Below are 24356 nucleotides of genomic sequence, written 5' to 3'. Positions count from 1 at the left end.
TCACGGTCAGTGTTCTTTTCCTACAGTGGCATAGATAATTTGTAGTACTTCTTGTGCATTCTAGAAGGTGGTAGCACCTTTCAGTAAGCGCATATTTTCAATAGGGTGCAAAATTTCAAATGCGTGCTCACGGCAGTACCATATTTACCCAATTCCAACGCGCCCCCGATTCTAACGCGCTCTCCCAATTTCGGGGACCGAAAAAAAAACAACAAAAAAAACAACAACTGCGAGCTCCGCTTCTAACGTGAATGTGATATCCGCGAAGAAAAAAAAATGTGTAACCATCTATATATTTTCAGGTGGGAACAGGCAATTTATTCACTCAAACGTATCACTGTCACTCTCGGACATCTCCTTCTCACCTCCGACCACATCTAGTCTTCAGTGCCGTCCATGGCATTAAGAATTCCACATTTCTTGAATGCCTTCACAACCATAACTGATGAAATTCCAAGCCAAGCTTCAACCACTCACCTGGCCATTTCCTCGATTGAGGCACACTTCAGCCTATTGCTGGCTGTGAAAGTGTGGCAGCCATTCATTAGCCACTGACTGTACAGTGCCTGGTCTTTCACAAGCTTGTTGATACATACATCTAGTCGCTGTAGCTGGGAAGTCATCCTACCCGGTATCACCACAAGGTCAGTCTGGCAAGCTGCAAGCTTGTCTTTGACACGCTGGTCAAAGTGGCACTTGAAGGCATCCAAACCAAGCATGGTGCGGAGCCCCAAGCTAGCACCCAGTCTCTTGTGGCACACACAGTCAATCCAGTCGATGACGAGATCTGTGTCCATCCAACCTTTCCCGTTGGCACGCACTATAATGCCTTGCGGAAAGTTTGCAGACTTAGGGAGTGTTTTGAGCTTGAAAATAAGAAAAGAAGCCAATTTGCTACCATCTACAGTACAGGCCAACAATGCGGTTTCCCGAGTCTTCTCGTTGCAGGACGTAAGCACTCGACTTATTTCACCTCAGTCGACTCCAGTGTGGTATTAGCAGGCATATCAAATAGGAGTTTGGTCAAAGTTTCCGATCTGCCCAAGTTGATATGCGTTGCTATGTTGCAACGATAGAATGTATCGCTGAGAGGAAATCAGCTTCTCCTCGAATGCCTCCGGCAGCTTCTGGCACACACCAGTCTGCTACACGGTGAAAATCCTTTGCGCTTCGTGAATCTTGTTATCCGATTCCGGCTCGCTTTGAAATGGCTTCTTGAGAAGCCTTGATTACGCGCAAACTCGAGGGCCTTCACCTTGAGCACCTCGGTGGTGACTGGCATGTCATCCACATGCAGCTGCCTCGTGAAGTCAGCCAGCTCATCTTCAAGGTCGGGAAACCTCCCCGCTCGTGGACTGTGGCGACCTTTGCTTAACATTTTGCACTCAAAGATTGAAGTTCTCAGTCTTCGCCAGTCGCTACCACAATTCTCTGGCACATCAAAATGACGGGCTGCATGCCTCCTGCCGCTCTTTTCTGTGTGCAGAATAACGTTACGCTTAAAGCTATCCTCGTGGTGAACACCACGAGAATAGCTTCATGGCCGTTGCATTCATTCTCAAAAACGATATCGTACGGAGAAGCTGCCAGAGAACACCACTGTCATGCTACGGACGACGAACTCATGCCACAAACGTAGCAAAAGTGAGGCAAGGCGGTTCGTTCCATGAATTCTTTTGTACCAAGCTCGCTCGGAGGAATGACAAGTGACAAGCACCACACCAGTTGCAAGTGGCTTCTGCAACGCAGGAAACGACGTGATGATGGTGATGGTGGCCCACCAGTGGGTCGTCGGTTTAACTTCACAAAGTTAAAGACGTGGCCAAAAAGTAAAGAAAAGCCCACAAAAAATCACTGTAGCAGCGGCCGCATCACAGGAATGTTGCTCCTTGCTGCTCGTCACCAAAACTTCAACCGTCTCTTCGTAGCCTCAATCGCATCCACTGAGGCTGCCTCTCCACTTCCAAGCCTAAAGCCGAGTGCTATAGGTAGTGACATCGTACGGGCAGGCGGAGAGATAGCTGGACACTCGAGTACCACGTGGTCTGTTGACTCCTCTGCCACCCCCCAGAGGGTGCATACAGTCGTGAGGCCAGCCGTGAATCTCCATATCTACAGCGCGATAAACGGGACGAGAGAACACAATAACGACAAACACAGCGCTGTTATTGTGTTCTCTCGTCCCGTTTATCGCGCTGTAGATATGGAACATCGTCACCAACTCGCCCAACAACTGACCGTGAATCTCGCTCTCCACCTGCATGTACGTAACGCTCCCGAGTGTGCCTCTGCCAGCAGACCAATTATCACACCACAGGCCCTTCGAATGGTGTCCTTCTCTGCCCAGTACAGGTCCAATAACACTTTTTCCCCGGATGTCTTCTTCCGTTCCTCCTTCTAGACCAGCTGAACCTGGATCCGGATCTCCTGCTCTGCTCTGCAGTACAGCTCAGACACTTTTGTTGCCAATGATACCGTCGGGAGCCGGTACATGCTCCCATGGTTGCCAGCAACACGTGAGCTCCCACCTTGTATAATGGCGATGACGATGGGCAGCTATGGGGCAGTTTTGGTTTGTACCCGAATCTAACGCGCATGCAATTTTAAGACTTGTTTTCCCCGAAAAAAGGTGTGTGTTAGAATTGGGTAAATACGATATGTGTACAGCAAAAACTCTGCAAAATGGAATGCGAACGCAGTACTTGTATGGAAAACACACTCAACGCAGACAACGCAGATAGCTACGGAACGAGAAAATGGTTAAGAGATAGGAAGCATGCAGAGTGGTTCAGAGAAATAACTGGAGTTAATGACATTCCAGTGGAAATCAAGAAGAAGAAATGGGCATGTAGTGTGAAGAAAGGATAACCAATGGTCATTTAAGGTAACCAAGGGAAGGAAAGCGTAGCAGGGGCCAGCCGAAAGTCATGTGGGTGGACGAGGTTAGGAAGTCTGCACGGGTAAAATAGATGCAGCTAGCACAGAACCGGGTTATTTGGAGAAATATGGGAGAGGCCCTGCAGTGAGAACAGTCCAGCTAATAATGACAATGATGCACATCTAACTCCGGCCCCTTGGGCGTACAGAGTGGGCGGCCGTTGAATACGTTGTGGCAAAAGGGAGAGGTGGCATTCAGAGCTTAAAGGAGTTTCTTCCATGAGAAAATCTTGAAGAAGGTTATCCTTGGCACGAAGTATGTGTTTGGCGCTTTTTTCTGTCATATACTTGAAAACGCTACACGCGCGATTTCCCCATGTGCTAGGAATGCCTTTGTTAGGCGGTTACGAAGACGACCTGCACATTCATCTTGTTCTTGTCGAAACCCACCAGAAGATCACATGAAGTCAGGCCGTGAAATGATGACGCCATAGTAGTGGCAGTTGGAATGGCCTGCAGTTCATGAAAAATGAAAAAGCCGTATATGACAATGTGACAATAGGCTCAATGATTCAGAAGAAAATAACAGCTGATGACTTTCCAGCCTTGCAACGAGAGCTGGAAAAGTAGAAAAATAAACAAACAAGACAGACGTATACAGGATTACGTTTTTGGTAGGAAAAGTAAAGAAACAAATTTCCAGGACTCCCTGCAAAGTTGCGCTACAATTGCTCACTGAACATGGCCTTAAGACAATGTAACTATCATACGAGTGAAATTACTAATACCACCTCAGCACCAATGTTACATGCTCTGGTTGAATACGTCCGAGCTCCTACAAAGAACAGAGTTCAGAAATACCATAGTATGAATATAATATGAATACATTCTTCTCGACATGGTGCGAAGGTTGCGAAAAAAAAAATTTAATTTTCCCTTTAGCAACGCTTGTTTTCAGACACCTGCTATGATACATGCATTCCTAGGAACATTTTGATTTTGTTCATTGAGGCCTTCTCCCAGCAGTGATATATTAGTGGCCTCTGTCTAGAATGTTTGAAGGTGCTAGTCCAGAACTGCCAAAACTGTAAAACACATTACAAAAAAACAAAAAGAGAACATACTAAAGGGCGTTCTATTTGCAAAGGACTTACTGTGATGGCTCGCTCTCTAGATATTCTACAGTCGAACCCGGATATATCGAACTCGAAGGGGATCGCGAAATAGTTCGATATATCGATAATTCGATATAGAAAAATTGGCTTGTGACGGCACTTACGATGCGAAAAAACGATACCGTATTTGTCGCGTAATCAACCCACTCGCATAATGAACCCATCCTCCACTTTTGAACCCGAGAATTTGAAAAAAAAAAATGCGTTAAGGCCAGCTGGCTCACATGCAAGTGACTGAGTGATCTCAGCGACGAGCGGCAGCGACAGAGTGAAAATTTTCAAACTTGCTGGAACTGCGTCCCTCTCGCCCTCGAGCCACCCCGGCAGCTCAAAACACGGTTTCTGTGTCGCCGTGGCGGCAGAAATCCCGAGCATTTTCGCTTGCATGTCGATGGCGCGCGTCAGTCCATTTCAGTCGTCTCATCCACAGCTCATTGGCAGCGTGCCAAGATGCTGCGCAGCGATTACGTCAGGGCGCGTTTATCTTTTGATAGCTCCTGCGGTGGCGGGGAGCGAACTTGGCAGAGTGCCCGTGATGGCTTGATTGCACAAGCCTGGTGCGATTTTCACGCTGCGCTTGAGGCAGGCGTCATGATCGTAGCAGCTGACCGCGTGCTTTCGCTGATTCATACATGCAAGGATAAATGATAAAAAAATAAATAAAATAAACATCCCCGCAAAAAAACAAACAAACCCTGCCGCTTCTTAACGTCCGCAGCTGCCATATCTTATGCTACGCCGCGCGTACAGCACAACGATAAGAAAGGATGACTCTCGCAAAAAAAAAAAAGAAAAAGAAACAGAGAGAGCTGCCGCTTCTTTAAGTCCGTCGGCGCCATAGTCACATCAGCCACCACGCCGCCGCACGCAGAGGGTTCGCAACACACGCTGGAGAAAGCGTCCCACGTCTGTCTGAAAATGGGCTGAGCTGGCTTCGCGCATGCGTTGCGCGTGCTGAAGGAGAGAGATAGCTCAGCAAAAGAATGGGCACACCCACGCACATGGCTTGCAAACGTCATGTGTTGGCGCACGAGAAATGACAACTGCAGATGCGCGCGCCTTTGGGGAATGGGCGCAGCGCTGCCCAGACCAGCCGTCGCCGAACTATCCTCTCTTATTCCTTCCGCGAGTGGCTTGAAAACGTCACGCGGCAAACGGCCAAGGGTGATGCGATCGTCTTTGGGGAAGGCACACTTTCCAGTGCGTGGTGCGGAGTTCGATATATCGAACGACCGGTGAAATTGAGTTCGATATATGACGCGGCTTTCCTATACTTTTGCATGGGATTTTCAAGGGGATATTTAGTGAGTTCGATATAACCAAAATTCGATATATCCGGGTTCGATATAACCGGGTTCGACTGTATTTTCTCAGTGTACTACGAATTTGCGGGGCCGATACTTGGCCGCCGTAGCCGCATTTCAATGTATGTGAGGGGATACACCAATGTGGGTAGCTTTCTACAGTCGAACCCGGATATATCGAATTTTGGTTATATCGAACTCACAGAATATCCCCTTGAAAATCCCATGTAAAAGTACAGGAAAGCCGCATTATATATTGAACTCAATTTCACCGGTAGTTCGATATATCGACTTCCGCACCTCGCACTGGAAAGTGAGCCTTTCCCAAAGATGATCGCATCACCCTCGGCCGTTTGCCGCGTGACGTTTTCAAGTCAAGCGTGGAAGTCATGAGAGGGGATAGTTTGGCTAGGGAAGGTCCGCACCCATTCCCTAAAGGCGCGCGCATTTGCGATTATCGTTTCCTGCGCGCCAGCAAGTGACATTTGCAAGCCATGTGTGTGAATGAACCAGAGAGAACCGGTGGGAACGACAGGGGGAAAACACGATACAGCGAAGCGCAGGAGTGTGCCCATTCTTTTGCCGAGCTATCTCTCTCCTTCCTCTTTCGCGGCCTTCGTTCGCAGTAGCATGTGCTACGCATGCGCCAAGCCAGCTCAGCCCGTTTTCAGACAGACCTGCAGAAGTTAAGAAGCTGCATCTCTATTTCTTTTTTTTTACGGGCGTTGTTTATTCTTGCATGTATGAATCAACGAAAGCACGCGGTCAGCTGCGATCATGACACCAGCTTTTAGCATTTTTCGCTTCAAACAGCATTTGCAGCTACTGTATCACGCTTTCCAATGATTTTGTGGCAGTGGACTATGCCCGCCCCAAGCGCGGTGTGATAAACCGAACCAGGCTTGTGCAGTCAAGCCATCATGGGCAATGTGCCAAGTTCGCTCCCCGCCGCCGCAGGAGCTATCAAAAGGTAAACACGCCGTGACGTTCACTGCACAGCATCTTGGCACGCTGCCAAGAAATGAGCTGTGGATGAGACGACCGCTTGTCCTGTGTACGTGGTTCCTGCTTTCTTTTGTATCTGTGTATACCGTAGCGCGAAAATTCTTGAAATGTCATTACGTTTGAAATGTCATTACTTTTTGTTGCTGTCCTTTGTTTTTCCATGCTAGTTGCAATGTCGCAGTCATTAACAAATACACACCAACTAGCCCAACTGTCTTCTATAATCTATTTGGATGTTAAGAGTCCCGGAAGATCAAAAAGGAAGCCCTTTACATACCATGTCACTCATAATCTGTCGCTTTTTGGAATGCCGTTAAGTCTTTTGTGCAGCATATTAGTCATATGAGCAATTTCTGTAAGGTAAATAATTGACTTTTCTTACTGCGTACTAGTCAGAAAATCTTGTGTTCAATTAAAATGCTAATGATAAACACCATGCTTAGAAATTGGCACAGCTGAGAAACCAGGGTTGTGAAACCAGCGCTCGTCCTTCGTGTCGTCCTATTTGCACATAACCTTTCATGGAATTACAAAAAAAAAAGTTTTAATGCAACACGAATATGAAATAAACAACAGAGAAATATTTGTTACTTACCGTATTTAATACTCACATAATGCTCGCACTCGCATAATGCTCGCACCCTCAACAATGGGCGTCAAAAATCGAAATTTTTTTTTTCTCACATAATCATCGCACCACCACCTTTTATAACAAGTGTAAGTTCCTCTTGAAAGTAATGTTTTGGTTATATTTACAATAGCCGACCTAAGAATCCCGATTCGCACCTATTTAAATTTGCTTTTAGCGCTCCAAAACATTTTCTCAAAATGTTCCCTGCATAATTATGGCACCCCTCAACTTAGCATCAATTTTCCGCGAAAAAAGTGGAGTATTATGCGAGTAAATAGGTAAGAAGAAATGTGTGCGGGTCTATTAAAGGTCCACAAAAATGGTCACAAGAAGGGTAAACAACGCCATAACACTGATAGATATTGAACCACCCATCATTCCCCCGCAAAAATTTTCGATCTAGCTTCTGCAACACCAGAGATATCACCGATTAAAAATGATGCTTCCCATTTTCCCTCTCAACTCGTAAGCCGAAGGGAGTCATAAAAAAAATAAAGAATACAAGCAAGTTCAAAGCTCCGCCCAGAAACATGTCACTTCGACGAACTTCTGGTTGCTGCGCGCTCGCTCGCTGGCGTACTTGCTTCAACCCGTCCTCACTCGCACACGTCTCACCAGTTTGCGCAGTGCACGAGTAACCACGGCTAGCGTAACCGCGGTTACGTGAAACCGTGGTCAAACCATGGTTACACCAGTAACCGCGTTTATCGCAAACCGAGCTTGGCGGCCTTGGTTTGCGTCGTTAACCAAGGTTATGGCGGCATCTGTTGAAGGAGGCTACTCGTCGGCGCCCAAGTGCGTGAAACATACGAGCAAGTCTGCTTCACAATGTTATTCATTTGCCCACTGTATCACGTTTGAAGATCGATGTATAGAATATGCGGTGTCTACTGAGCCGCCTGACATCTTCGATTACGGCCGACAGTGCAGCGACTGTGTACTGAAGCCTTGTCCTGCCTGCAGTATCGTTTGAACGGCTTGTTGCCGAGGAGAACATAAAAAAATGTGCGGCCTTAGCTGTAATGAAAGTACACGAGTTTGCAACGCTTGCAGCATGGGATGCCGAGAGCAGGCTGAGGTACGTTACACAATTGCCGCGGGGGTGGGGCACGCGAGCGCGGCGAATGACGATGCTGTGCGTGACCGTCCCTAGTCGTCGCTAGACCTAAATTGTTTCGCTTCAAAGCCGCGGCGGTCGGCGCTTTGGAACTGGTCAATGCTGTCGTCAATCATCTACTTATGAAACTGCCTTATTGTGAATCCTATCCTGCCATAGTAAAAGAATCATAGGATTAAATCTGGCGACGCATTAATCGCAGAGCTAGTACAAGCAGATCGGATGAGCCGAAATGCACCAGCGGAAGCTGGCTTGAGCAGAAACTTGCTTGTATCACGGCTACCGCTCTTACCAGCAATTTGCTGCTGGTCAGCGATCCTCACGAGGGCTTCACAGTTGATATTCGGCTCAGTATTCCAGACGCCAACAAATTTTAGCACGCTTTATTTCGGACATCGGTGCTAACGATCCGCCGTGTCGTTCGCGAACGGTATGCGGGAGGAGGGGTCACAACGGCGGTGTTTACGGCGGTCGAGGAGGTGCTGCCATCGTGCGGCGCTTGACCGTGCTGTTGACGCCTCATCGGACGACACTCCGATACTCCTGAAACCACGTTATATAAATAAGATATTTGTAAATGCAGCTTCGTTCTACCGATCCCTGCGTCGCTTCGGTTGTTGCACTTAATGGGCAATGGCCACCTAACCGATAAGGGCGGCGAGCTGTGTAACAGCCCGCACAGAGTTCGAGCAGCGCACGAGCAGACGACTTTCGCAGGCTACCGGAAGTGTGTCCGTGACGTCATGGTTGCAGTGACCGCAGCGAATGGCAGCTTCTAGCAAGCCTTGCCAGTCAACCGACCCGTGACGTCACGGGACTAGGAAATAGTTCCATGCGACACCGCCAAGCGACAGTCTCTCTGCCCGCGAATTTCAAAAAACGCTGTTTTTAAAAATTAATAATAAATCGCTGGCTTTGTTCCAAGGAGTTATACTTTGCGTTAATGCTCAAAAGGATGTGTTTTACACACTGAACACGTTTATCAGTGGTTTCTGGGGGCCGTTTCCGTGGACCTTTAATGTGCTTTGAAGATCCCTGTGACAAATTATACATTAACATTTATAAGCCATATATTTGAAATGACATGATAAGTGTGTGTTATGAAACAGGGCATACCCTTGACAGGCACTCTGTGAGCTGGCCCTTCTCGGAACTGCACAACCTTAGTATGGTCGTTTAAACTGGGCAGCCTAGCACTGCTGGGCGCCTTAGCAGTGACTGGGATATCATCTGCACCATCGTCTAAAACGGTGCGTTTGTTTTCGTTCATTTGTCATGCTGTCTCAGGGATGCTTTTCGCGTACAGCATCTAGGCTGCCTAGTTTCAACGATCGGACAATGAACCAGTGTTGCGCACGTAACAGCATGTTGTTGGACTCCACGAGAAGACTGTGCGATTTGGAAACACCAGCTGACAGAAAGCCCGTTACGGGTGTGCCTTGCTTCACGACATACACTTTCTGTGCTGTTTTAAACATATTGTAGAAGATGAAATGGTTTTAATACAGATAATGCTATACGAATGAAAACTAGTTGCAGGCCCCTCTGAGCCCAGATCGGTCTGCACGCCTCCCGCTTCTTCCTTCACCTCCAACTTCTCAGTAAGCCGCTAAGCAGCGTAACAATTTTCCAGCGTTGTGGTGTGTGCCTTCCTTACTCTTGTCCTGTGTCTGTTTTCGATGGTTTCCTTTCTACGCAATATCAACCAACTAGCCCAGCAGTTTACTCTCCTGATCGATGAAGGCAGAGTTTCAGGTACACGAACCACTTCTGTCTTGTGGGAATGGCGGTTATCCGCTGTAACTTTAGCAATGACATAATTCACGTCATTCAGTCAGTCCAACACTACGAAGGGGCCATCGTACTTGTACAAAAACTTCTCGTACAATCCTCGCCTGTGGTTAGATGTCCAAAGTCTCCAGGAAAGTAAGTCACTGCACAATGACGCAGGTCGTAGTAGCCTTTCGTGCAGCTTTGAGAGGGCTGTATGACGGGCTTCTTTGGCACAACAAAGTATCTGGGCCTCTCAAAGCTGCGCGAAAGGCTAGTTCCATAAAACCCCAGCCCTCAGTCACCAGCGGCTGTGGAACAACTGACCACGGCGGCGGTCAGACCTGTGACGCAGCAGGGGGTGCTAAGAACTTCTGGCTCCGATGGACAGGCCGCCATTAGAAACTGACCCTGGCAACGTTTAACGCTAGAACCCTAGCTAGTGAAGCTAGTTTAGCAGTGCTGTTACAGGAACTAGAGGGTATGAAATGGGATGTCATAGGGCTTAGTGAGGTAAGGAGGCCGAATGAGGCATATACTGTACTGAAGGATGGGCATGTACTGTAGGATGGGCATGTACAACTAGGAGTAGGTTTCCTTGTCAATAAGTACATAGCGGGTAATATAGATGAATTCTATAGTATTGACGAGAGGGTGGCAGGCATCGTAATTAGGCTAAATAAGCGGTATAAACTGAAGGTTGTACAGGCCTATGCACCTACATGTAGTTATGATGACCAGGCAGTTGAAAGCTTCTACGAAGATGTAGAATCAACAATGCTAAAGGTAAAGACGCAGTATACTGTACTGATGGGCGACTTCAATGTCAAGGTAGGGAAAAACCAGGCAGGATACCAGGCAGTAGGTGACTATGGCATTGGTTCTAGGAATAGCAGGGGGGAGTTACTAGTTGAGTTTGCAGAGCGCAATAACTTAGGAATCATGAATACCTTCTTCAGCAAACGGAAGAACCGGAAATGGACATGGAAAAGTCCGAACAGGGAGACTAAAAATGAAATTGATTTCATACTGTGTTCAACACCCGCCATTATGCAAGATGTAGAGGTAATCGGGAAAGTGCGATGCAGTGACCACAGGATGGTGAGGTCCCGAATTAGCCTAAAACTGAAGAAGGAACGCAACAGATTAGTAAGAAAGAAACCCATCAACAAATTAGCGGTGAGGGGGAGGGCAGAAGGGTTCAGGATCTCGCTACAAAATAGATATTCAGCTCTAATCGAGGACGAGGACATTAACCTAGAAGCAATGAACAATAATTTCAGAGATATCATTACTGAGTGCGCTGTAGAAGTAGGCGGTAGGATAGTTAGAGAGGATACCGGTAAGCTCTCTAAGGAGACGAAAGATTTGATTAAGAAACACCAGAGTATGAAAGCTTCCAATTCAACAGACCAGATAGAATTGGCCGAGATATCAAAGCTAATCAATAAGCGCAAGGTGGCCGATATAAGGAAGTATAACATGGATAAAATTGAGCATGCTGTAAAGAACGGGGGAAGCCTTAAAGCGGTAAAGAAGAAATTGGGCATAGGCAAAAACCAGATGTATGCGATAAGGGACAAGGCGGGCAACGTCATCATGAATATGGAGAAGATAGTCAAAGTAGCCGAGGAGTTCTATACAGATCTCTACAGTAGCCAAAGTAGTCAGGACCGTAATGAGATTGCCGGTAGGGAAAAACAGTCAGATGTCCCACCAGTGACGAAGGACGAGGTCAAGAAAGCACTAGAAACTATGAAAAGGGGGAAATCAGCTGGAGAGATTTGCTGAAGGACGGGGGGGATATCGTGCTAGAAAAACTGGCCACCTGTATACGCAGTGCCTGGTGTCATCAACGGTACCGGAACCATGGAAGAATGCAAACATTATCCTCATTCATAAGAAAGGGGACACTAAGGAACTTAAAAATTACAGACCAATCAGCTTACTGTCTGTTACGTATAAGGTATTTACTAAGGTAATCGCTAATAGAATCAGGACAACCTTAGACTGCAATCAAGCAAAGGATCAAGCAGGGTTTCGGAAACGGTACTCTACTATCGATCATATCCATACCATCAATCAGGTGATAGAAAATTGCTCAGAATATAACCAGCCCTTATACATAGCATTCATTGATTACGAAAAAGCATTTGACTCAGTTGAAACCTCGGCGGTGATGCAGGCATTGCGAAATCAGGGGGTAGACGAGCCGTACGTGAAAGTGCTGGAAGATATATATAGTGGCTGCACAGCAACCATAGTTCTTCATAAAGAAAGTAACAAAATTCCCATAAAGAAAGGAGTTAGGCAAGGAGACACAATCTCCCCAATACTATCCACAGCTTGCTTAGAGGAAGTATTCAGAGACTTGGAATGGGAGCAGTTAGGCATAAGGGTAGATGGAGAATACCTCAGTAATCTGCGATTTGCTGATGACATTGCCTTGCTAAGCAACTCGGGGGAGGAACTGCAAATAACGATTGATAACCTAGACAGGAAAAGTAGAAAGGTAGGCTTGAAAATCAATATGCAGAAGACTAAGGTAATGTTCAACAGTCTCGGGAAGGAACAGCAGTTTACATTATGTAGCCAAGTACTGGAAGTAGTAGGCAAATATGTCTACTTAGGACAGGTAGTAACCGCAGACCCGGACCATGAAAAGGAAATAACAAGAAGAATAAGATTGGGATGGAGCGCATTTGGCAAGCACTCGCAGATTATGACTAGCAGCTTACCGGTATCGCTCAAGAGGAAAGTATACAACAGTTGCATCTTACCTGTACTCACCTATGGGGCTGAAATGTGGAAGCTAACCAAGAGGGTTCTACTTAAGTTGAGGACAACTCGGAGGGCTATGGAACGAAAAATGGTAGGGGTAACATTAAGAGATAGGAAGTGTGCAGAGGGGGTCAGAGAAATAACTCAAGTTACCGATATTCTAGCGTAAATTAAGAAGAAGAAATGGACATGGGCAGGACATGTAGTGCGAAGAGAGGATAACCGATGGTCGCTTAGGGTAACAAACTGGATTCCAAGGGAAGGAAAGCGTAGCAGGGGGCGGCAGAAAGTTAGGTGCGTGGATGAGGTTAAGAAGTTCTCAGGGGTCAAGTGGATGCAGCTAGCACAGGACTGGGTTAAGTGGAGAAATATGGGAGAGGCCTTCGCCTTGCAGTGGGTATAGTCAGGCTGATGATGATGATGATGAGTATCTGGGCAACCGACACATTGTCGTTTGGAGAAAATGGGAAGATGGTATTGAGCAGACTCCAGAATAACGGCCTGGGGGGCGAGTTGGTGCATGATGGAATTGAACGGCAGCACAACACGGAAACGAACACAGACAAGAAAAGGACGCCATATGCGCAAAATGCGGGGAGTTCTGGCATACAGCAAATAGAAAAGAGAATTTATTTATTTATTTATTGATACTGCAATCCCAGTGTTGGGATTTTAGCAGGGTGAGATTACAAACTAAGCAAACTAAACAGGCAAAAACAGACAATAATTACAGTGGAAGTTGAAGCTCTTCTGCACAATTAGGAATAGAACCAAACAAATACAACACAGCAGTGAAATAACAAATACAATAAAAAGAAATTAGGTCATATGTTGCGAGGAGAATGTCAGTGATGGCTGCAGCACTTCATTCTAAGCGAGGTTATTCCAATCGGAAATAGTTCGTGGAAGGAATGAGTAATTAAAGCAGTTATTTCGAATGCGAAAAGGAGTTAAAGTTAGCTGGTGTCGTCGGGTTGCGTACCCAGAAAAAACAAGCAAATTGGTGAGTTCTGATCCGTAGTGTTTTAATTGGTACAGAAATTTAAGTTGTGCACAACGTTATGAGCTCAACATGTTTATTCCAACTAAGATTGTTACTGACCCAGAGCCCTAGATATTTATATTCTGTTACTGCAGTTAGTGTCATGCCGTTAATACAATAATCGAAGGGTAAGACTTTCTTTTTGTGAGTGACAGTTTCTTCAAAGTTAATGGACATTTGCCATGCTTCACACCATGCGAAAACTGTTTGTAACACATTATTAAGTAGTTGTTGATCAGATACATTTCTTACTTCTGTATAAATAACACAGTCATCAGCCTAAGGTCGAATTTTCACAGGAATGTTAACGACAATATCATTAATATACATTAAAAACAACAGAGGACCAAGAACAGAGCCCTGAAGGATGCCAGAGTGAACTGTAAGCCTGTGAGAAGAATGATGGTTAAAGACAACGACTTGTTCTCTATTTGAAAGGTAGGCTGAAATCCATTTTACTAATTGTTTGTTATGAAGTATTGTATCCAGCTTATAAATTAACTTTTCATGAGTAATCTTATCAAAAGTTTTTGAGAAGTCCATAAATACGGCATCAATCTGCGTTCCATTGTTAATTGACGAGGCGAAATCATACCCTAAAACATCATGATTTGCTCTGTTGTAAGCGTACGTGACATACGGCAACACTACGCCCCAGCTCAGATGGTCAGACAAGACGTACATGGACAACATTGTTTTCAGGGTGCGGTTTGCTCGGCGAGACCGTTGGTCTGTGGGTGATACAGCGTGGAGTGTCGGTAGTCTGATCCACAAAGCCGGAGCATTTCTTCTACGACATCAGCTGCCATCCACGATCACTGATTATAACACAGGGTGTGCCATGGCGAAGAATATTAAAGTGTAACGAGAGCAGCGGTCTCCGCGTACCTGGTGAGATAATCTACGCAGACAATAACCAAGCGGCGGCCCTCTAAAGTCTAAGGATCAAGCAGGTCAATTTCAGCCCTTTCAAAAGGTGAAGTAGGTGGTCTGATGGGCTGCAAAAGACCGGCAGGTGTGGTGGTTGTTGGCACTGTTCACATGTTGCAATACTGCTTGGTAGTCTTATAAACTTGAGGCCAATAAAAATGCTGGCAAATTCGTTGATGTGATGTCATCGTGCACGCGGAGACTTTTCGGGAAGACCAGAAGCAGGGCAACATCGTCAACTGAGTACTTCTTGAACAAAATATCATCTTTGATGGTAAATGGCGTGGAATCTGGTCCTCCTGCCTGTTCTATAAGAGGCTGCAGTGACTGGTCAGTGTGTTGCTCTCACCTAAAGGTCGCCGTACTGGGAAACGGAGCGAACGAGGCTAAACATCCTTCAAAGCTGTCTTCATTGTTGCGGCGTGACAAGCAGTCCGCATTACTATGATGTTGCCCACTTTTGTAAGCAACATCAAAGTTATATTCTTGCAGGCGTAATGTCCGTCAGGCCAGACGACCAGATGGATCGCGAAGTCCGATGAGCCAGCATAGAAAATGATGATCGGTCACTATAGTGAAGTGGCGTCCACATAGGTACAGTCGGAACTTGTGCATCGCAAACGCAACTGTGAAGCACTCCTATTTAATGATTTCATATTACTTCACAATTCATATTTTGTTAACGTGCGGCGGTGTAGACAACCCCATACTAGCCCCGCTATGCAGCTGGACAAGCACCGCCCCAATACAGTCGAACTTCGTTATAACGAACACGGATACAGCGAATTATCGGATATAACGAAGTAAAATCAAAGTTTGGTTGGCTGTGCTTTATTTCTATGGGAGTTCTATCTGTATAACGAAATGAAAAACTGAAAATTTGACACTAAATCGGTTATAACGAAGCATATTTCGTATTCACTCGACTCAAAATCCGCAAAGAAGCAAAAAAAAAATTTTTCAAAACGCTAAATTTCGGTTTTATCAATCGCCTCCACCTAAAATGTGTTTGAATCATCCGCGATTTCGCACGCCACGCCATCTAGGGACCGCGAATGAATGTAGCATCAACGGCTGCCTGGCATGTGACCTGCACGTGATCGAACCACCGCCCGCGTGCCCCTGCCCCTACTTTTTGCCGACCCGCGCGTGTGCTCACTTTCCTCGAGATTGTGCTGTCGTCCTGCAGCATGGCGGCGCCGAAACTCAAAGCAGTTTCTCTTGAAACAAAGATAAAAATATTCAGGGCGGTCGACAGCGGGCGCAAGAAGAAAGAGATTGCCGCAGACTTCGGCGTTGCGCCTAGCACTCTGTCAATCAACCATACTGAGCGCAAGGCAGAAGATAGAAAACGTGCACTCTGCAGGCGCCGTGAAGAACGACAGGAAGCGCGTCAGGTATTGTCACCACCAGGATGTTGAAGATGCCTTGTTCACGTGGTTCAAGGACGTTAGAGCGCGCAACCTGCCTGTGTCTGGTGCCGTGCTTCAAATGAAGGCAAGAAGTCTCGCTTGCGTCTTAGGCTACGATGACTTCTATGCAAGCAGTGGCTGGCTGCAGCGACCAGATTGTTTGCCACACCTTATCGAGCGAAGAAGCAGCCGTCGATGTAGAGAACTGCGAGAAGTGGGCAGAAAGCTTCTGCATGCAACTGGATGGCTACGAGATACGCAATGTCTACAACGTGGACGAGACTGCGCTTTTTTTTAAGCTGCTCCCGGAAAGGTCACTCGTTGCGAAGAACGAACTGTGCCGAGGAGGCAAGAAAAGCAAAGACCGCGTCACCGTTGTTGTTTGTGTCAACATGGATGGGTCAGATAAAAGGCGGCTAACTGTTATTGGTAAATCTGCTCGCCCCAGGTGCCTGCGCAATGCCCGGAATGTCCAAGCGGACTATCGCTCGAACAAAAAGGCGTGGATGACGTTGTCACTCTTTGAAGCATGGCTGAAGGCCTTCGACAAAGACATGGCAGAGCAGCGCAGGAAAGTGCTCCTTATATTGGACAACTGCTCTGCCCATAAGGTGTCTGTACCACTTGAAGCGGTCCGCCTAGTTTTTTTGCCGCCAAACTCAACCTCGGTGCTGCAGCCATTAGACAGGGGCATCATTCGCTCACTAAAATGCTGCTACCGAAAGCGATTGGTTACGCAGCTCGTATTTGACATAGACAGGGGCATATTAACGGCCATAAACCTCAAAACTACGCTGGACATGCTGTACGGTGCATGGAACGAAGTGGGACAGTCGACAATAAGAAATTGCTTTGTTGATGCTGGCCTAGCCCCATCCACCAGCGAGACTGAGCCCAACGACGCCCACAATTCTGAAGGTGAAGCGGACAATTTCGACGAGACGACATGGCGTCAACTGGCGGTTCCGAATGTTACGTTCGAGGACTTTATTGCTGCCGATGACAACTTGGCTGTGGCGCCCGAATTGACCGACCAAGAAATTGTCGATCAGCTGCTTCCTACAGATGATGCTACGAGCAGCAATGAGAGTGAAGAAGAAGGCGAAGAGCGAGCTCTCAGCAGCACCGAGGCCGCCGATATGGCGAGGAAATTGAGAAGGTACCTTGAGAACCTACCTGTGGCCAAATCAGCTGACATTGGGAAAGCGCTGCACAGTGTCGATTTCGTTGAGAAATTTATTCGATCGAATAGTGTGAAGTGCCGCCAAATGAAGATTACATCGTTTTTATAAATAAATCAGTTCTGCGTGGCCTAAATCCCGATTTGTGTGCTCATTTTTGCTTGGCAGTGCAAAATGAAAGGTAAGGTTTTGCGTGCTTATACCACGCTTTAAAGAAAAAAAAAATGCAGTTTTTTTTCAGCTCTGTGCTTTCCATTTTAGGGTAGCCTTTACTTGGGTTTATGAACAGAATTATTTTTTTGTAGGAATTTGTGTGTACTTTTACAACGAATATCGGATATAACGAACAAATTTCCATGCAAAATGAGACTTCGTTATAACGAGGTTTGACTGTATTGACACCATTGGCGTCAGAGTGAATCTCTGTCACAGCTGAAGGGTCGAAGTGGTGCAGGAGTGGTGCTGAGGTCAGAGAAGACTTGAGCAGGTTGAAAGAGGATTCACACTCGAGGGTCAACGCCAACTGCGAATCCTTATGAAGGAGAGAAGTGAGGGATATTTGCGCAAAGCCCGCAATGAAGTGACAAACATAAGAAGAGAGTCTGAGCAAGCTCCGAATGCTTTTCTGGGTGCATGGAGTTTCGAAGTCTCGTACTGCAGTGACCTTCTGCAGATCCGGCCTGATAGTATCCCTGTTAACGAGGAAGCCAAGAATTAGATTTTTTCGGTCTCCAGAATGGCACTTGTTTGAATTCAAATTGAGTCCTGCTTTGTCGATGCATTCAAAAACAATATGGAGTTTCTCATTGTGCTCAGTCTTACCGAAAATGATGACATCATCCAGGTAACACATGCATATTTCTCATTTTAAACCATAAAGGATAGTGTCCATAAATGGGAGCATTGCATAATCCGAACGGCATCACATTAAATTCGTACAAACCAACTGGTGTTATGACGCAGTCTTCTCACAGTCGGATGGATACAGAAGAATTTACCAATAGCCAGATCACAAATCAACAGAGGAGAAACATGACGCCGAATGCAGGCAGTCGACTGCACCATCAATGCGAGGTAACAGGTATATGTCTTTCTTTGTTACCGCATTTAAATGACACTAGTCTAGGCACAATCGCCAAGAACTGTCTTTCTTTCGGACTAGGATCACAGGTGCAGCCCACGGACTGGAAGATTCTCGAAAGATTCCTTTCTGCAGCGTTTTGTACGCCAGTTCTTGAATCATCTTTCGTTCTGCTGGGGAAACGCTGTAAGATTTTTGGCGAATAAGGGGTGCGTTTCCTGTGTTAATTTTATGCTGTAGTCGAGAGGCGGAGAAATGATTATCCAATTCAGTTAAGGCAAAGTCTTGGGCATGAATGGTCAAAATGTCTTGCGGCTGTCACTGGACGGAAGCACAATACGCTCAAGCTCAGCAGAATATTTCGACTTCGCTTTCGCAGCTGCTCTGTAATCAGAAATAGTTCCAACGGTGTGGGTCACATGGTTTTCAATCTCGCAAGTGCCAAAACAGAAGGCTCTGCTCATACGTTCACAGTTCAGAGGTGTGTGCAACCATCCACTGCATCCACGAAGGCGCGAGGTACCAAAATATTTTTTCGCTCCGTTTGAGACATCTGGCTCGAAGAATATTTCGTTTGCCCAGATGTCCTAGTGATTTCATGGGCACAAATGTTGCCGTCATTGCAGGCAGCAGCATATCTTCCTTCCGGGAGAGAACTCCTTCATGACTCTGGGAGATGTTCTCCACTACTGAGGGGGTAACGTTTGGCTTCAAAAAATTAAACTGGCACTGAAGTCTAAAGTAGTACCACTCGGGCAAAAAGTCAACACCCAATATCACGTTATGCGTGGCATGTCTCAACACCATGAATTCTGTTCTGTAGGACTAAGCCTAACAGAAGCTGAGCACAGGCCAACTGCAATTAAAGTTTCACTCCACAAAACGTACTGTTTTTGTCCCACGCAAACATAACTTGCTGTCGAAGTGGCAGTTCTTAAATGAAAGATTCATAACTGACACAGCGGCACCAGTGTCAACCAACGCATCCCTTTTACCATTGTCCGCAAACACAATGATGCTTTATTTTTTAGCATGACGATAGGCAGGGGTATTTGTAAAACTGACCATCCGGCGACCTTACCTATATCGGTTGTACCACCTAGTTTTCCCAGTAGTGAAGAAACGAAGCGGCGACAGTGTGGGGATGGTGAACAGCCTTGTCGCTGCGGCGGGGGAGTGATGCTATGATCGGACACAGGGGAGTCATTGCATGTTGTGGGGAAGAAGGCCGATAGAAGTTAGCGGGGGGGCTGCTACCACTGGTCGCCATTCCTAAAGTGCGGTGCTCGTTGTAGAGATGGTTGAGAAATTTGGAGACGCGGGCAAAAGTGGGAGATGTGTCCGCTTTACCCACAGCCGCAACATATTGGTGGCTGGCGGCTCTGGTAGCTGACCGTAGGATCCCTTGGACGCCGAGACGAGGCGACAGACGCACGACGAGGCACTTCATCCGGATAGGATAGAAGCTGCTGAAAATAAGGGTGCGGCGTTGGTTGCTGGGTCCGCCCAACACCGCAATTGTGAGACGGTTTGCTGTTATATGGTGTTATCAATGGTGTATGCTGCTCCCATGATGGCATCGACCTCGATTTCTGGGGTAAATCAAAACTTGTATGTTGCCACTTAGTGCCCAACTCCTCGCGTACAATCCTCCTGGCCATAGAAGCGATGTCTTCAGCCTCAGGGATGTCAATGCTGGCAATGGTTGTGCCATTGGAAAGGTGGCCAAATTTGGGCGCTATCCGGTGTACTTTGAGCGCCTCAAATGCACGGCACTGATTGATGACATCTGCAGCCGTAGCAAGGCTGTCTCGCGAAATAAAAAGTTATAAATGTCCTCAGCAATCCCCTTGAGAAGGTGCCCTATTGTCTTCTTCTGATATCTGCTGGCAGACAATACGACAAAGTTTCAATAGTTCCTCGATGTATTGTGTGCACATCTCACCGGGCAGCTGGGCTCGCTGAGAAAGCTGGTGTTCAGCACATTCCTTCTTCGCAAGAATATCTCCAAAGGACTTCGTTATCTCTTTAACGAACTGGTTCCAGGTCATGAGGATTTTCTCATGGTTGTCAAACTAAGTCAGCAAGGAAGGAAACAACGTTGTACAGGTGGGCGGTTGCACTTGCTGCACATTTTGTTATGTCGGAGCCATGTCATCTTCGGACTCACTATGGAACGTACGCTGATGGGGTCGTCTCTTCTTCAGCTCGCCATTCCCGAGTCTTCCTTGGGTGTTAGCCATTGAAAGGTGATAATGATGGCAAACCTGCTACACGGCGGCTTCAACGAGGTACTGGCAAATCCAGGACCCAGTGCCTAGCATCAAATGTAGCAGATGAAATAATACAGGTGAATGCTTTATGAATAAAAACTGGTTGCAGCCACCCCAGATCGGTCTGCGTGTGCCTCCCTCTTCTTCAGGAAGCAGTGTAACAACGTAGATTCGAAATGGCACATGCCAACTATGCTGCCTACATGATGACACGATGAAACGAGAACCTCTATGCATTGTCCAGTGCTGGCCGCCAGGTGACTCCCACGCACATGTGTTTACATTGCTTTTGAAATGAGGTTTCATAATTTTGCAATCTTTTTTCGTGTGTACTGAGTTTTTCTTCATGAATGTCGTATTTGCCGTGTGAAATCAGAAAAATGAGTTTAAGACTTTTCCTATGGGGCGCCAACCGACTCGCGATACAAAAGTGGCCACCAGTGGTGCTGAACACAGCACTGACTGTTGTACGCTTGGTGGCATGCATGCAGTCACCAAGTGGTCATTCACTTCGCACAAGATAAACAAAGAAATAAAGAAAACCACTGCACTGAGTTCCTGAACCTTAAAACGATGGCCTACAAAACTGCAGCTTGAATTCAAGATATGCAGAAACATTTACAGCATTTACAGTAAAATCTTGTTGATTCAGCACCTGATATTTGAAAATTCAAATAATTCAAATAGGAGCACAGTCCTGGCCATGGTTAGGATCAATCAATCAATCAATCTGGTCAATCTGGATGGGCTATGTCATGCTGTTCTAATGCATCCACATGCTGCTTTCAGTACGCTGGATATGCACAGTTTCGTCGCACTGTTCTCTGCTCTCGGCAATGCTCCACTGCATCAACTGTGCAATGAAGCATCCTCAATATGCTGTTCTTTGAACCATTGCCACCACATTACAGTGGGAAGCAGAGGACTTTACAATTTTAGTGCACTTTCCCAGCTGTGCGCAAAGCACTTGACGAAAGCAGCAAAAAAGTCCTTCTCACTCGCGTTTCACTTTAAATGCGCATCATATCATAAGATAAAGCTACTCTCATACCAAGAGCTTTTGTCAGTTTTCTTCAGGCCCATTTAATTAGTAGAAACTTTGGTTACTTTAGTAGTAATTTTTCTCTTCCCTGGAAGTGGAATTGACGAGAGTTTACTACACTGTTTTATTTTATGCACTGAAATGAACGCAATATGCACAGCACATCTGCGTTACAAGAAAACGCTTTTATGACTGTCAAGGCATCTACAGCCGCCGACTGATTTTTCAGACCCTCAAGGGGCCAAAAAAGTGTTCGTAAAGCAGGCCAAAGAAACAAATTATGCTAAAAGCATCGCTACATTTATCGAGTGGCTTGTAAAACGGGTCAATCCGTTTCTGCAGAACACGCAACGGTCAGAGTGACACAATGTTCAAACAAGAAGGTGCCAAATCAGCTTAGACAGAGCCTTGCTGCTCTCATGCGAAAGTATGTCAGAAGCTCCCCCTTTCCCCCTTTTTTCTCCCTGCCTAAAATAATGAAAACAAAAAAGTGCCGGGGGTGGCCATGGTGGCTGTCTCTGCGGGAGTGGTGCAAGTCGTCTGCTGCGTGCGTTGGTAAAAAAAAAAATGCGACGTTGTCTCGCAAGCTTCAGCAACATTCTGCAGATGGAACGCGAGTTGGAAAGCAAATGTCTGGGGGGTATTGCAAACTGAAGTAAAACCAGCATCTGTTCCCAGTTGGCAGCAGGTGTTTCGGGGCCCAACACAGGCACGCAATATTATATATTTTTTCGTGCATCGCTGTCTGAATGCGGATTCATGCTGGTGGCTCTCTCACTCGCAGCTACACCCAAGCTGTGAGGTCACGTGATATCCTTTGTGGAGGTCCGTCATGGAACAGTCAAGCAGAGGCTCCCCATAGCCTACTGGCAAGAGCATAGGGGGCATCAAACATGGCTTCAAAGTTGTAGAAAAACAAAAGGGCAGAGATGCTGTGGCAATTTTTCGTAGCTTCTGACCTGCGGTCGATAGGAAAAATTGAACAAGAAAAGTCTGGGGTGCCTTTTTAAGGGAGCATAGCATTGCATTACAACTAGGGGTGTGCAAATATTGCAATTTTTGAATATGAATATGGAAAAATAAAAAAAAAATTAAAACAATGGCATTGCTTACATCATTTATTTCAGATTTTGCATGGTATTTGCAAATAATATTAAACTAAAATTACACAGAATGTACTGAAAATTCCACCATAAGTAGTAGTACATTTATTTATTTATTTAAAAGTACTGCCAGCCTAATTGTAGGCCTTAGGCAGGAGTGGGCGATACAATGGTACGAACAGAACACAGGATACAAAATAAAGACATTCTCAACAAAGGTTGCACATAAAAAAATGGAAAGAAATCAGTGCTACCTGTACACCATGGCTGTAACATAAAACAGTGCAGCATGGTAATGCGAGAAGCAGAGCGAAAACGTAAACAATAAAAAAAATTAGTCAATTAGTGGACAGGGTACTGTTTCATCACTGGGCAGATATATTTCACATACTTGCGTTCTGCTTAAGTGCGTCGCAAAATGACTCAACTGAGGACCTTTCCACAGTGTCCGGATTTAACGAGTTCCGATCTCGGACTGTTCGCCAGTGTTTTGTACAGAAGGACCTGCATGAAAACTGTCATATCGCTGTACTGAATGCAGTACAGTCGAACCCGGTTATTTCGAACCCGGATATATCGAATTTCAGTTATATCAAACTCACGAAATATCCCCTTGAAAATCCCATGTAAAAGTATAGGAAAGCCGCGTCATATATCGAACTCAATTTCACCGGTCCTTCAATATATCGAACTCCGCACCACGCACTGGAAAGTGTGCCTTCCCCAAAGATGATTGCATCCCCCTTGGCCGTTTGCCGAGTGACGTTTTCAAGCCAAGCGTGGAAGGAAAGAGAGGAGACAGTTCGGCAACGGCTGGTCTGGGCAGCGCCGTGCCCATTCCCAAAGGCACGCGCATCTGCAGTTATCGTTTCCCGTACGCCAGCACATGACGTTTGCAAGCCATGTGCGTGGGTGTGCCCATTCTTTTGCCGAGCTATCTCTCTTCTTCAGCACGCGCTACGCACGCGCCAAGCCAGCTCAGCCCGTTTTCAGACAGACGTCGGACGCTTTCTCCAGCGTGTGTTGCGAACCCTCTGTGCGCGGCGGCTGATGTGGCTATGGCGCCTGTGGATGTCAAGAAGCGGCAGATTTCTCTCTCTCTCTTTTTTTTGGGGGGGGAGAGTCATTCATTCTTATTGTTGTGTTGTACGCGTGGCGTAGTAAGATATGGCGGCTGCGGACGTTAAAAACAACAGGTGTTTTTTTTTTTTTTTTTTTTTGCGGGAGTCGTTTATCCTTGCATGCATGAATCAACGAAAGCACGCGGTCAGCTGCTGCGATCATGACGCCGACCCCAAGTGCGGCGCGATAAATCGAACCAGGCATGTGGAATCAAGCCATCACGGGCACTCTGCCAAGTTCGCTCCCTGCCATGGCAGAAGCTATCAAAATATAAACACGCCACGACGTCATCGCTGCGCAGCATCTTGGCACGCTGCCAAGAAATGAGCTGTGGATGAGACGCCCGAAACGGAGTGACGCGCGCCATCGACATGCAAGCGATAACGCTCGCGATTTCTGGCGACACAGAAACCCTGTTTTGAGCTGCCGCGGTGGCTTGTGGCGAGAGGGACGCAGTTCCAACAAGTTTGAAATCTTTCACTCTGTCGCTGCCGCTCGTCGCTGAGATCG

General features: G+C 46.5%; 1 protein-coding gene across 3 annotated transcripts in view; it reads right to left on the bottom strand.

The window, feature by feature from the left end:
- The window catches only part of LOC146201376 (GATOR2 complex protein MIOS-like), a 264250-nt gene that overhangs the window by 108845 nt on the left and 131049 nt on the right, over window positions 1-24356 (bottom strand). For 2 of the 3 annotated variants that reach the window (XM_084595804.1, XM_084595806.1), the window contains one exon: window positions 3328-3390. The exons of the other annotated variant lie outside the window; for it this stretch is intronic. In XM_084595804.1, the coding sequence (XP_084451930.1) occupies window positions 3328-3390 (63 nt within the window). The remainder of the gene's footprint in view (window positions 1-3327; window positions 3391-24356) is intronic. 3 annotated transcript variants of the gene reach the window in all.

This window comes from Amblyomma maculatum, chromosome 2, assembly GCF_055883805.1.
Source record: "Amblyomma maculatum isolate TAMU_Amacu chromosome 2, ASM5588380v1, whole genome shotgun sequence".
Taxonomy (NCBI): domain Eukaryota; kingdom Metazoa; phylum Arthropoda; class Arachnida; order Ixodida; family Ixodidae; genus Amblyomma; species Amblyomma maculatum.
The sequence above is the reverse complement of the archived record's forward strand: the minus strand, read 5'-3'. Positions and strand labels throughout refer to the sequence as shown.